This window comes from Zalophus californianus, chromosome 4, assembly GCF_009762305.2.
Source record: "Zalophus californianus isolate mZalCal1 chromosome 4, mZalCal1.pri.v2, whole genome shotgun sequence".
Taxonomy (NCBI): domain Eukaryota; kingdom Metazoa; phylum Chordata; class Mammalia; order Carnivora; family Otariidae; genus Zalophus; species Zalophus californianus.
In genome coordinates, this window is record NC_045598.1 from 70123945 (window position 1) to 70137950 (window position 14006).

The 14006-nt window shown below is 35.7% G+C and overlaps 1 protein-coding gene across 13 annotated transcripts in view; it reads right to left on the reverse strand.

Annotated features, from left to right (window-relative positions):
• Nucleotides 1-14006, reverse strand: part of TTLL7 (tubulin tyrosine ligase like 7) — a 151443-nt gene that overhangs the window by 79456 nt on the left and 57981 nt on the right. For 12 of the 13 annotated variants that reach the window (XR_003516795.2, XR_004820044.1, XM_027575269.2 and 9 more), the window contains 4 exons: nt 11114-11235; nt 10204-10271; nt 6019-6177; nt 817-1033 (listed from right to left, as the gene is read on the reverse strand). Coding sequence is in view for 11 of the 13 variants with exons in the window: in XM_027575269.2 (XP_027431070.1) it covers nt 817-1033; nt 6019-6177; nt 10204-10271; nt 11114-11235 (566 nt within the window). In the remaining 2 variants the exon portion in view is untranslated. Of the gene's footprint in view, nt 1-816; nt 1034-6018; nt 6178-10203; nt 10272-11113; nt 11236-11415; nt 11601-14006 lie in introns of all 13 variants that reach the window. The other variant, XM_027575279.2, reaches the window with a different exon arrangement.

Sequence of the window (14006 nt, forward strand, 5' to 3'; positions counted from 1 at the left end):
TGATAAATTATGATAATAAATTACAGTTTGACCTTCATAAACCATAAACTGCAGTTATGACTTTCAGCAATGAGTTATGGCTGCATAAAGGAAATCTTAATGGAAAAATATCTACAGAAAGCTCCATTTAATAGATTTTAAAATACACACTGAAACTACCAATTTATGTCTCTACTTTACATTTGGTCAATGTAAACTTACCATCTTTTCTTTTGTGCAAAGTAACAAATTAATAACTCTACTTTCTGATAACTCTCACTTTCTCTGTTTCAAATACTTTCTCCCACATCCTACATGTTAAACCATACCTGTCATATAAAGCTTGCTCAAATACCACCTCCTCCATGAGAAGCTAAACATAAACTATCCCTACACTCAACTCTATGACACTCTGTACTTCTCAATGAGATATTATTTTTATTTACATTTCTAAATAAATCATTTCCATCCAGGGCCAAAGAATATATACATGTGCTTTGAAATCCATTTCTATATAGGGCCACTGTATACACATGTGTACATGTCATTTCTATGCAAGGCCACTACATACACACGTGCTTTGAAAGCCATCCTTGTGCTCACAGCACCCAAAGGGAGTGCCTTCTCCTAATTAGCCTGCTGGAGGAGACACCTTTTTTTTTTCTAATTTTCACAAATCTGTCTATAAATTAGAAGCAGTCTTGTACACAATTCCTGACTATAAAAACCTGATAAAGAGGTACTGTGATTCATATAATCTTTACACACAATGCATGCTCTAAAAAGTACAAGCTGAACAAATGAATAAAACCATAGATTCTGTCTGGTATCACTTACCAAATTAGACTCATTAGGTGGAATGTATTTCTCTGTTCCCATTCGCACAAGTCCATCATGGTAGAGAAATATTTTCAGTGGATCACACGATGTCACCAGAATATAAATTCGTAAATCAAACTTGTAACCTTCCATTAGGAAAGGCTTTTCGATGTATTCTTGAACAATCAAATGATCCTGAGATGGAAGTTTGTCACCATTTCTTATCAAGGAAATCCTAAGTTAAAAAAAAAAGAATTAGGGCACCTGGGTGGCTCAGTCGTTAAGCGTCTGCCTTCGGCTCAGGTCATGGTCCCAGAGTCCTGGGATCGAGGCCCACATCAGGCTCCCTGCTCAGCGGGAAGCCTGCTTCTCCCTCTCCCACTCCTTCTGCTAGTGTTCCCTCTCTCACTGTGTCTCTCTCTATCAAATAAATAAATAAAATCTTTTAAAAAAAAGGTAACTTCCTTTAAAAAAAAAAGAATTAAATGACTAATCTGAAATGGGGTCAAGATGTTTACAAAGTTACACATAATACTCAAGAGGAAAATGGTGTAGTAGGGAACTCCAAAGTCTGTCCCTCCACAAATGCAATAAACAGCCAAAAAATTGCGAGAATCAACTTTTTTGGAAACCTAGAAACTAACCAAAAGCTTGTAACAACCAGAGAACACTTAATCAAAAAAAAAAAAAAAAAAATAGTCTAATCTATGTAAAAGAGCTTTGTGGCATTTTAACTTACTCTGGTCCCATCCCCCAACCTCAACTTATCAATGGCCTTGGACAACAGCCCATGTTCCCAGTACAGGTCCTGGTTCTGGAGGGAGCAGAATAGACCTTATTCTTGTGGTAGTTTTGTTGTTGTTATTGTTGTTGTTTTACCTGTCTGGTGGCTCCCTGAAGGAACTCAAGGACTGCTCTTATCTTGCCTAATTAGGAACTCTGCTAGTGTTGAGGCAACTACTTGGGCGGGGGGGGGGGGGGAGGGGGAAGGGGCATTTTGAAAACATTTAAAGCGAATGCATTAGTTCCCACTGCCTATGACAACCAATAAAGGTTGGGGAAAACAATATACTAACCAAAAATATTGGGAAGAAAAACTGAAGTATGAGAATCTTTGGGAAATAAAAGCTTTGAAAAATCAGACATATTTCTGGAAATCTAGAATGCCATGTGCATGCCCAAGGCTAAGTGCATGCTCAGGAAAGACTTGAAAGGCCCTACCTAAGCTCTTACCTCTGACTAACCATCAGGTTCTGCACAAGCAGGAAATGAAGAGTAGGGCAGAGTCTTAAACTGCCCGTAGCGACTGGAGGAGATTATGCTAACCGAAAAAAGTCAAGCAGAGAAAGTCAATTATCATATGGTTTCACTTATTTGTGGAACATAAGGAATATCATGGAGGACATTAGGAGAAGGAAGGGAAAAATGAAGGGGGCGAAATCAGAGGGGGAGATGAACCATGAAAGACTATGGACTCCGAGAAACAAACTGAAGGTTTTAGAAGGGAGGGGGGTGAGGGGATGGGTTAGACTGGTGATGGGTATTAAGGAGGGCACGTATTGCATGGAGCACTGGGTGTTATACGAAAACAATGAATCATGGAACACAATATCAAAAACTAATGATGTATTGTATGGTGACTAACATAACATAGTAAAATTAAATTAAATAAAAAAATAAACTGCCTAGTTGAGTGTTCAAGGCACGTTCCAACCCACACATACACCCCTTCTGCAAGGACTGGGAGTTTGGGTTTGAGGGAGGTTTTCTTGTTTTATTTTGTTTTGTTTTGTTGGTTGCAAATCTCTGTCCACTTACTAGCTGAGCACTGACCCAACAGAACAGGAACTTGAGTGCCACACGCAACAAAAAATACAGACTTCACAAAATTATTTCAGAAAGATCACTAAACAAATAAAGAGCAACCATAGCAAGCAGCAACAAAAAAACCTTGTAGAGGGGGGAGAATCTGATTTCCAGAGTTGCTACATTATAACATTCAAAATGTCTGGCTTTCAACAAAAAGTTATGAGTCATGCAAAGAAAAAAGAAAGTATGACACATACACAGGAAACTTACCAATTAATTGAAAGACAGACATTGGGCTTACTACACAATCAATTATTTAGATCAACTGTTTTAAATCTGTTCAAAGAGTTAGAGGAAACCATATGGAGAGAACTGAAGGAAACCATGAAAATGATGTCTCCCCAAATAGAGAACATCAATAGAGATAGAAGTTTTTGTTATTGTTGTTGTTGTTGTTGTTGTTTTTAAGAAGAGTGGAGGGACCCAAACTGAAATTCTGGAGTTAAAAATACAATAACTGCAACAAAAAATTCATTAGAGAGGCTAAACAGAAGATTTAAGAAGTCAGAAAAAAAATTAATGAACTTGAAGGTAGGTCAATTGAGAATGACTAGTCTGAGGAACAGAAAGAAAAAAGAATGAAGAAAAATGAACAGAGCTTAAGAGTCCTGTGGGACACCATTAAGAATACCAACATACACATAATGGGAATCTCAAAAGGAGAGGAGAGAGAGAAAGGGACAGAAAGAATATTTGAAGAATTAATGGCTGAAAACTTTCCAATTTGATGAAAAACATTAACTATATATCCAAAGAACTCAATGAACTCCAAGTAGGATAAATTCAAAGAGATCCACACTGACATAATATGCTAAAACTGTCAAGAGCCAAGACAATCTTGAAAGCTACTTATCACACCCTATGGATCCTCAATAAGATAAATAGCTGATTTCTCATCAGAAACAATGGAGACCAAAGGCAGTGAGATGGTATATTCAAAGTGTTGACAGAAAGACAGAGGAAAAAAACAAAACAAAACCTGCTAGCCCATAATTGTATATCTGGCAAAAGTATTCAAAACTGAAGGAGAAATTAAGATATTCCCAGTTAAAAACTGATAGTTTGTTGCTAGTATAGTTGGCCTATAAGAAATGCTAAAGAGTATTCTTCTGACTGAAATGAAAGGACACTAGAGAGTAACTCAAATCCACACAAAGAAATAAAAAACACCAGGTAAAGGTGACTACATAAATAAATATGAAAGTCACTATTAATGTAGTTTAGATTTGTAACTATGCTTTTTTCCTATATTATTTAAAATACAACTGCATTAAACAATAATTATAAATCTATGTTGATGGGTACACAATGTATGAAAATGTAATTTGTAACAATAATAATATAAAGAGGGACAGAGCTATATAGAAGCAAGGTGAGGTTTTTGTTTTTGTTTTACTATTGAAACTAAGTTGATATTAATCTAAACAAGATTATTATAAATTGAGGTGTTCATTATAATCCCAGGGAAACCATTAAAAATAAAAAAAACTCCTATACAGATTCAAAGGGGTACATGCACCCTGATTTTTTATAGCAGGATCATCAACAATAGCAAACTGTGGAAAGAGCCCAAGTGTCCACCGACTGATGAATGGATAAAGAAGATGTGGTGTATATATATGCGATGGAAAATTACTCAGCCATCAAAAAGAATGAAATCTTGCCATTTGCAGGGAAGTGAATAGAGCTAGAGTGTATTACGTTAAATGAAATAAGTCAGTCAGAGAAAGACAAATACCTTATGATTTCACTCATATGGGAATTTAGGAAACAAAAGAGATGAACATGTGTGAAGTAGAAAAGAAAGAGAGAAGAAGAGAGGGGGAGGCAAACCATAAGAGACTCTTAACAATAGAGGACAAACTGAGGGTTGATGGAGGGAGGTGGGTGGGGGATGAGCTAAACGGATGATGGGTATTAAGGACGGCACTTGTTATGATGAGCACTGGGTGTTGTATGTAAGTGACGAGTCAATAAATTCTATTCCTGAAAAAAATAATAATTAATAAAATTTTTTAAAAACTCAAATATATAGTAAAAGAAAATTGGCACATAAGAAAATATCTAATTTTATCTAATATCTAAATACAAGAAATATCTAATATCTAAATACAAGAGAGTAGAAAAGGAGGAATTGAGGAATGAAAACTATATTAAGACATGGAAAACAAATAGCAAAATGGCTGAAGTAAGTCTTTCCTTATCAATAATTACAAATGGATTAACTCTCCAACTAAGACAAGCACTGGCAGAATGAAAAAAAAAAAAACAAACCATGGTCCAATCACACATTGTCTACAAGAGATTCACTTTAGATTCAAAGATTCAAATAACCTGAAAGTGAACAAATGGAAAAGATATTCCATGCCAAAAGTAACAAAAAGAGAACTGGAGTGGTAAACTAGTATTACACAAAATAGACTTTAAGAGAAAAATTGTTATGAGACAAGGACAATATGTAATGATAAAATGATAAATCAAAAGATTAAAATAACATACGTGTTTTTATTAAAAGCAGTCTCGGGACGTCTGGGTTGCTCAGTCAGTTAAGTGTCTGCCTTTGGCTCAGGTCATGATCCTGGGGTCCTGGGATCAAGTCCCGCATCAGGCCCTTACTCAGCAGGGACCTGCTCCTCCATCTGCCTGCCACTTCCCCTGCTTGTACGCCCTCTCTCTCTCTCTCTCTCTCTGACAAATATATAAATAAAATCTTTAAAAATAAAAAAATAAAAGCAGCCTCAGCCACATTTTCTCTGAAAACGTACATTGCAGAAAATGAACATTAGAAAGCAAAAGGACACAGGAATACTAAGTTGTGTAATCTATGTTCAGCTAACACTAGACTAGTTTGTGGTACTTTAGCTTAAAATGTGTTTTACTCATTCTCAATTCAATCACCATGGCTCCATAAAGAAAAAAAACTTATATGTAAAGCAAAGGGGATATACTTACCTTGCTTTAAATTTCTAGCTATTGAAAGAGTAACTACCTTACCATTTTTTTTCTCCAAGTCAATTTAGCTCTACCATATCAACTTAATTTTACCCTCCAAGCTTACTCTAAAATTATTATAAATACAAATTTTATATTTAAGAAAAAATTAGAAAACATCTTTTTTTTTTCTGTTTTGTTGTCTCCTACTAAAGTCTTTCAACTGATTTAATCTTTAAATTCAATAACTGAAGCCTGTGGGACAGGGTAAAATGGCTCAATAAATATTTAGTTCCAAAAAAGCAATAGAGACCCATTTTATTATTTTTTTCGTATTCAACCATGAGTGAATGCTCACATTTATTCTTTTTGCCCAATTTTTTTTAAAACTTTTATATGTTCTGGGTGAAAAATACCTACCCATGACCCATTGCACCATTAGCTGGTTTTACTATAAAAGTTTTCTGCTTTCTTTTTTTCTTCAATTCTTTCATGTAGTTCTGGAATTGCGTATATTCAGCAGGAAAGATCCATGTTCGAGGAACAAAGGTATAATCCAGAGGCCGGGACTTGATCATTCTGTAAATTAGAGATAATATGAAAAGTAATTTCTATTCAAACTTTTCCAAATTTTCTTTGTGGTACTGACATCGCAAGGATTTAAATTCCCACCAGTTCTTCATTTACTGATTCATTCAACAAAGGTCTATAAAGTACCTCCTATGTGCTAGGCATTATTCTGGACACAGGGGATATATCAGTGAAAAATTCAGACAAGATTCTCTGTTCTATGTACTAATTAATATACTGATAGATCATTCAAGTATATACTATATGCTAGGCACTAGAGATATTAATATAAATTAATATGGTCTCTACCCTAAGGAATTTACATATAGGCTATTAAATACAATGTAGTAAGTGCAATAAAGACATACATGGCAAGGTAACATACGGAAATAGTCATTAACTCTGCCTCTGGGATGAGAGGGTGGGTAGCAGGAAATTGTTCACTGCCAGGTACCATTCATGCTGCTTCTTTATAATTTTAAGTCCTCTGAGGCACCCATAAGGAGCAGTTTTGATCAACTTTTACTACACTGTTTTTGAAGTTTAACTACTTTTCTGAGAAAACGATGTGAGCCTCTGAGTATACTAGAAATTTTGTTTTGTTTTGTTTTAACATGAGCTACATATCCCCATACGTGTGGTTTTATGGCTACAATGTATGTCCTGATATTTTTATGTTTGCTACTAATCAGGCTGCCTATTTGATACATAACTTAAGGATAAAACTAGGCATAAAATGTTTACTTTTGATTAATCCCAAATATTAACCATTTTGTACATATTGATTCCCAATAAAAATGAAGAAATTAGAAGAAATATTTTAAAATATTATCTATTAAAGAAAATCTGATTATTTCAAAAAAAGGTCCTTTTAATAAACGTATGCAAGTCTTTTATAGATAAGGAGATATTGTCTCCAGATGAGATTGGTAAAATCTAAAATGGGACCACAGTACATGGGATGCACAGAGGTAGGGCCTAAATTCTAAAACTAGGGTATGGAATATATAAGCCACCTGGCCTCCACAACTGTAGGTTCCTATGGTTATCATATTTCAAGTGCTCTTTCAAGAAAACCCTGTAAGAAAGTTATATTTCCACCAAATATATCATATTTCAAGTGCTCTTTCAAGAAAACCCTGTAAGAAAGTTATCTTTCCACCTATAAGAAAGTTATATTTCTTCTCTACCCCATGAGAAGGGAAGCAATTACCAACTCTACCTGTCAAATCCAGAATAAGCCAATAAGCTAAATAATCTCAATACAAAATAGGATAACATTGACTGGTTTGGAAAACACACATACACACATATACACAGAGCTAAAGGAAACACAGTAACAATGCTAATGTCCTTGTTTTTGTGTCCAATACCTTTAAATGTATTTATTATATTTTTAACAATGATATGAAATTAGATCAATTTAAAGTTTTAATTAAAATAATATATTTTAAACTAACCACATAGAGTATTTATGAATGATACCATTCTTTCACATATATATTTGGAAAAAAATCCAAGCATGCATATATTCAAGAGAAATACTTTATTCCATTTAGCAATCTAGCACAAATCATTTGATGTAAAAGTGTATAGCTTCAAAACAGACATGCAGTCTTAGGAATTTGGAAATATGGAATAATTTCTGCTCATAGCTGTCATGGATTTACTAAATGATATTAAACATGTAATTTAGTTAATTCTGTTTTTATATAAATAGGTCATAACTTTCCATCTAATAGAAGATTCCTTTTTCCTTAAGGAAAATTCCAAGGATTCTATAAAAATGAGAAATTGCCTATTTGTAATAGCTACTAATGGGTCTACATTTAACCCTCTTGCCTCTCCCAGCCATACCGACTTCTGTTCTCTACAAAGCAGGTAGAATGATCTTTTCAAAATGCAAATATGGCCATTTTACCAGCTTCACCCCCACCCCTCCTTTCCCGTGGAATTTAGGATAAGGACTATGATCCCAACCATCATCATTCAGCTAATCTCTCCCATGCCCATCAATGTCTCTGCTCCAGCTACACCCGGCTTTGTTTCAGTATCCTGACTATTCCTGCTGTCTTCCAGCATTATGACCTCAGACCATACTATTCTTCCTGCCCAGAAAGCTGTTCTCTACCATTTTCATCGATAAACTCCTACTCAGCATTCATATTTAGGCTTCCACATCACATCCTCAGGGAAACTCTCCAATGCCTCCCTCAGCCAGAAGTCCTTCACTGTGCACTGATTTACAACTATGTACCTCTACTTCACTGCACTTATCACAGCTGCAACCCAAAGTTGTAAAAGCCAAAAATCTGATTTTGATCACCTCATGTGCCCAAAGCCTAGTGCACTGCGCAGCATATAATAGATATTTAATAAATATGTTAGATGAAAGTAAATGACTTCAACGAAACACATGTCCAAAACTTTACAGAGGGAATTCCCTTTCCTCTGAAGGCTGTTCTTCCTATAACCCTGTGTTACTAAATTGCCCCACCTACACGATCTTGGGACACTGCTCTCCGCCTCCCCTTTGAGTCTCACATCACAGCAGCTTCCCAATCCTGTCAATTCTATCTCTTCCCTATTTTCCAGATGTATTTTCTCTACCCCATTCCCACTACCTCTCCTTTGGTTTATCAGATGTTGACAATCACCTCCTTCAGGGCTTCCTCCTTCCTTTCTACCTTCTTTGAATCCATTATCTACAGGCCCACCAAGAGTATCAAAAACAACATTTCTCTGCTTAAACCCATTAAAAAAGTTCTCATTTCTCTCAGGATAAACAGAAATATTTGCTGCATAGTTAAAGAGATTAAAGAATCAATGATTAAATGATTGAATAAAACATAGTAACATGGTGTACCCAGCCTGGCCTTCACATTTATCTGCAGCATCATCTTACACTGAGCCTCCTGGCGCCCTATAAAACCACAGAAACTGCTTAGTAGTTCCCCAAACATATCATATTGGTTTAAGTCTCCATATAGTTTCTCCCACTGTTGTCTTTGCCTATAGTCTCGTTGCCTTCTTCTCAAAGGGTGAACTCCTATACACTTTTCGATATCCATTTTGCATTCGAATTCTCCAGAAAACCATCTGGGCCCTCCTAGAAATGACCTCTGTCATCATCCTTGTCACAGCCATACAATGACTCTCCCCTAATGTGGTACCATCAAACTGTATTATATGTATCACTCTTTCTCCCTTACTAAAATTTGAGTTCTAGTCAGGGACCAGGCCTTCTTTGTCTTGTTTGCTTGTTAGCAGTCTCTAGTCTATAGTAGACACACAAAAAATATTCGTTGAGTGAGTGGGTGTATAAACTTTCACATGATGCCTATAAATAGTCAGTTGCATACCAAGTTTACTAAACTTTCTCTGTTTGAGTTTTCTTTTTTAAAAACTTTCTCAAATTATCACTCAACTTCCTTAAACTAAAAAAAAAAAAACCTAATCCACAGAAATATAAATTGCATAAAATTTCTGCAGTTCATTTGGTATAACACTTGAGAAACTGTGAACAGTTTTTCCCATAAAAGCAGATTGTTACTCCAAATACTGGTCTCAGAGATAAATATATATACATGTATATCCCTGGGTAGGGACAGACACACGTGTCTATGTGTAAGTAAGTGCACAAATGCACCTACTATAGTGTCTGGCACACATTAGATGCTCAATAACATACAGATGCTCAATAACCAGGATATGAACTACACATACACACACAGTGTATTATGTTGCTAAATTGCAGTAAAAAAGAAGCCTGAGATTCTGGAGACCAGGATTCTGCTCCAGCTCTGCTATTAACTATTTGTTTGACTTGTGCAAGATACTCATTTCTCTGATTCAAGTTACCTCCTCTGAAAAATGAAGGAAGAACCAGGAAACTTCTAAGACCTGCTAGCTCTAAAATTCTATCTCTTCCATCAAAATATCATTTCAAATCAATGTAACCTGGTGAAGGATACACTATAATATTCAAAACAAACTTTGAGAAGGTCTTCTCTATTATAAGAAGATGAAGATTACTTGGTCATATTTCTTGCTAAGAAATCCTTTCGACAGATCTCCCCCATTCCTGGAAAATGGTTGATCCTCTGGAAAATATAAAGGTAAATATTAATATTCTCATGGACTTAATGAATATATTCATTTATACTATAATAGAGTTACATCCATCCTCTGAGTTTAATGTTTTAAAAAAACTATTAATGTAAAACATTTAAAATTAAATGACTTATAATGACTTTATAGAATTAAAGAATCTACAATAATCAAAGAATAAAATTGCAAATTTTTTAAGAAATTAAAAAATGGCGTTTACACAGATATTAAAGTTACAATTTTCTGTGTTGAATAACTGGTGATTCAATGTCCAAATTATTTCTAGTATTCTATATTTACTATATTCATACAGATAAGCATTGTAGAAATACTGGCGAAAATGGCCTTGTTTGTTTCCTATAGTCAATTTTGTATTACGTTCTACACTGACAAACTATACAAAATGTCGACTGTCTAAAATTCTGTGTATTTGGCTTTTTAGTTTGACGTCTCTTTTTTAATATGTTTGTTTGACATTCTAAAAATAAATGAAGCCAGATTACACATAGCAGACATTGCAAGGTATTTCCACTTCCTGATCTCTCTGTGCAATCTACTCCATGTCACTCGTCTTTAAGCATAATGCAAAGCACCCATGTAGGAAGCGTTTTCTCCTGTTAATTCTTCCTTAAAGATGGAAAGAGGTTAAAAGTTAGATTGGAAGGAATTCAGGCTTTTATGCAAAGCACAACTGGACAGCAACAAAACACACTATTTAGGTAAGTTAGAACTGAAATTTAATATGTCCACGCATTAAGAACCCTATCTAAGTAAAATTACAATGGAATTCATATAACTCTCCTAAAACCAATAATTGGTCATGATTAATCCCCACCTGGTAATTTTGCAGCTCTGCAATCTTCTCCTGCTGAACCGCAGAATCACACCATATAAGGTTACTTGTTTCATCCTCATCTGGAGTTTTCATAAATCCCATTTCATCTATTACTAAACGAACTGCAAATAAATGATTAAGTGAAATGAAAATTAAAATACTACTGAAATATATTCGTTGTGGAAACATTTTTGATATACTTAAATTTTATCTCACAGTATTTCATTTGCAAAATATCCATTAGTTACAGCATACCCTTATTTTTAGTTACAACAATTTATCTAGGGCCAAATTATACTCACAGTAACTGAGAACTGTTTTTAAGTTGCACTCAAAATCCTTGGATTCAACCCTCTGAGATTTAGCAGGTACACAACACTGCTAAAGAGTTCAGTGATTATTCATGGCACATTGAAAACATACACACAGCTGAGACAACACCTCTACTCAGGAAAATGTACTTCATGGCTTTTTTTGTGACCTTGGGCTAAAAGGGAAAAGGGAAAAATAGTTCCTGATCATTAGACCTATCCTATACTTTCCACCTCCCCAGTTCAAATTATTTTTAGCAGTTAAAACCAAGTCAGCTATGTTGACTCAGGAAATGAAATAATGAAGCAGAATTCACAATAGAGATCTGGAAACTGGCCCTCCTATCTGCTCCTAACCCTTTAATTCTACTGAAAAAATTTATGCTTGGAAGAAAGCTTGTTTTTCAGTACAAACTATTTATATGCTCCCCTCTGATTAACATACTAACATTTGTCTTCCAATGAATTTCAAGTTTGGAATAAAGATAAGCAAAATATTTAGGATAAATTTTGGTTTCCAACAGAATTCTGAGTCTTTTTTTTATAAAATATTTATTTTATTTTATTGTGTTATGTTAATCACCATACATTACATCATTAGTATTTTTTTATGTTTTTATTATTACGTTATGTTAATCACCATTATTTTTTGATGTGTTCCATGATTCATGGTTTGCGTATCAGACCCAGTGCTCCATGCAGAACGTGCCCTCTTTAATACCCATCACAAGGCTAACCCATCCCCCCACCCGCCTCCCCTCTAGAACCCTCAGTTTGTTTCTCAGAGTCCATAGTCTCTCATGGTTCGTCTCCCCCTCCGATTTCCCCCCTTCATTTTTCCCTTCCTATCTTTTTTTTTTTTTAACATATGATGTATTATTTGTTTCAGAGGTACAGGTCTGTGATTCAACAGTCTGACACAATTCACAGCGCTCACCGTAGCACATACCCTCCCCAATGTCTATCACCCAGCCACCCCATCCCTCCCACCTCCCACCCCCCCACCACTCCAGCAACCCTCAGTTTGTTTCCTGAGATTAAGAATTCCTCAGATCAGTGAGATCATATGAGTCTTAATAGAAAGGTGTAACTATATAGCAGCACTTCAATGTTTTATTTTTAAATGTTTTCCTTTTACTGTGTACCCTATATATGAGGAGAAATGGTAAGAGGGGATCAACTGTCTGAATTTACTTGGCTCAAGTATAAAAGTGATGAGCAGACACTTGTCAGTCTCAAGTCCTAGAGACTCTTGATGGCTTTTTGGCTGAGGAGAAAGAAAGGACTTTCTATGCAATGGTTCCTAGAACACAGGCATAAAAGAAGAGAACAGTGATTGGAGGTGTGTGATGCTGGGGTTGGGGAGGAATGCTGAGCTGAAGTTGCCATTTTCCGTGAGAGGCTTGGGAAAACTTGGGGCTGTTCTGAAGGTCCAGGTGACAATGTACAAAGCAAGAGTTGGGGGAAGGGCTATTCTCTTGTCTGCCCCAGACCACCATGCAGCTTTGGTGATCTGAGGGCTCGGGACCTGCCGTGCCACCTAGAAAGGGCTCACAGGAAGGACAACGGCCATAGCCACCCAGCCTGGAAGACTGCTTTACCTCACTCATAAGCAGAAAAAAAATAATGAGGCCAGAATAGCAGCTCAAGACAGACCTGTTCCTGAGTTCAGGAGAGATGTTGTCTGGGGCTGCTCAGAAATAACCGAGAAGACCTTAAAGAGAGAAAGGGAACCGGTGGCAGTTACAGAGGGAGGGAGTATAATGAGCGACTACAATGTGGTTATGAATGTGTGCATGAACCAGTGAGGCTGGGAACATTCGGGTTATATAACAATAGTGGAAAAGATCCATTCTTTCCTTAGATTCACAAAAGCAAATCTGTAAGGTCAGTCATATATAAATCTCTTTTATTATGAAATTCAAAGCTTGAAGGGCTGACAAAGTTGAACTTCAAAGAAAATACAATGCCGGGTATTAAAATGTCACTTTTTTCAGGTAAGCTATTTAATCAAATTTTTATTTGAACTGAAATTTTAGAAATCAATTGGAATCTTTTAAGGATATCATCCTCCACTGCACAGAAAAGAAATCCGTTTAATGCGTCAGTTCCAAATAGAAAGTTGTTGACAGCTAAAGCCTAACTCCACGCCTTTAAATGCTGATATTTTAGGAGCTCTCTTTTAAAAAGGGGGTGAAATACTTGCCTCCATACTGAATTTCTACCAAACCAAATGCCTCATTGGTAAAATAGAGATAACCATATGAACCATTTCCTCACGTTTCCCTTTGCATACTTACATACCCCCCTCTCTGATCTTTCTCGTCGGCATTTAATAAAAATTATCAAAAATACATTCCTCACAATTTGTCCTATGATCTTTTGCCTTGACCCACAGAGCTTTCAGAGGCTGTTCAGGAGTTTTAAAAATAGGAATCCATGCAACTCTCTGAATTTTAGATACAGAAGAAACATTTGTGTTTCTCATTTTAAATTCCAATTCACATTTTATTTGGGCAATATGATATAGTAAAAAGAAAACTGAATTTGAAAACAAATGAATTCAGGTTCAAGTTCCACTT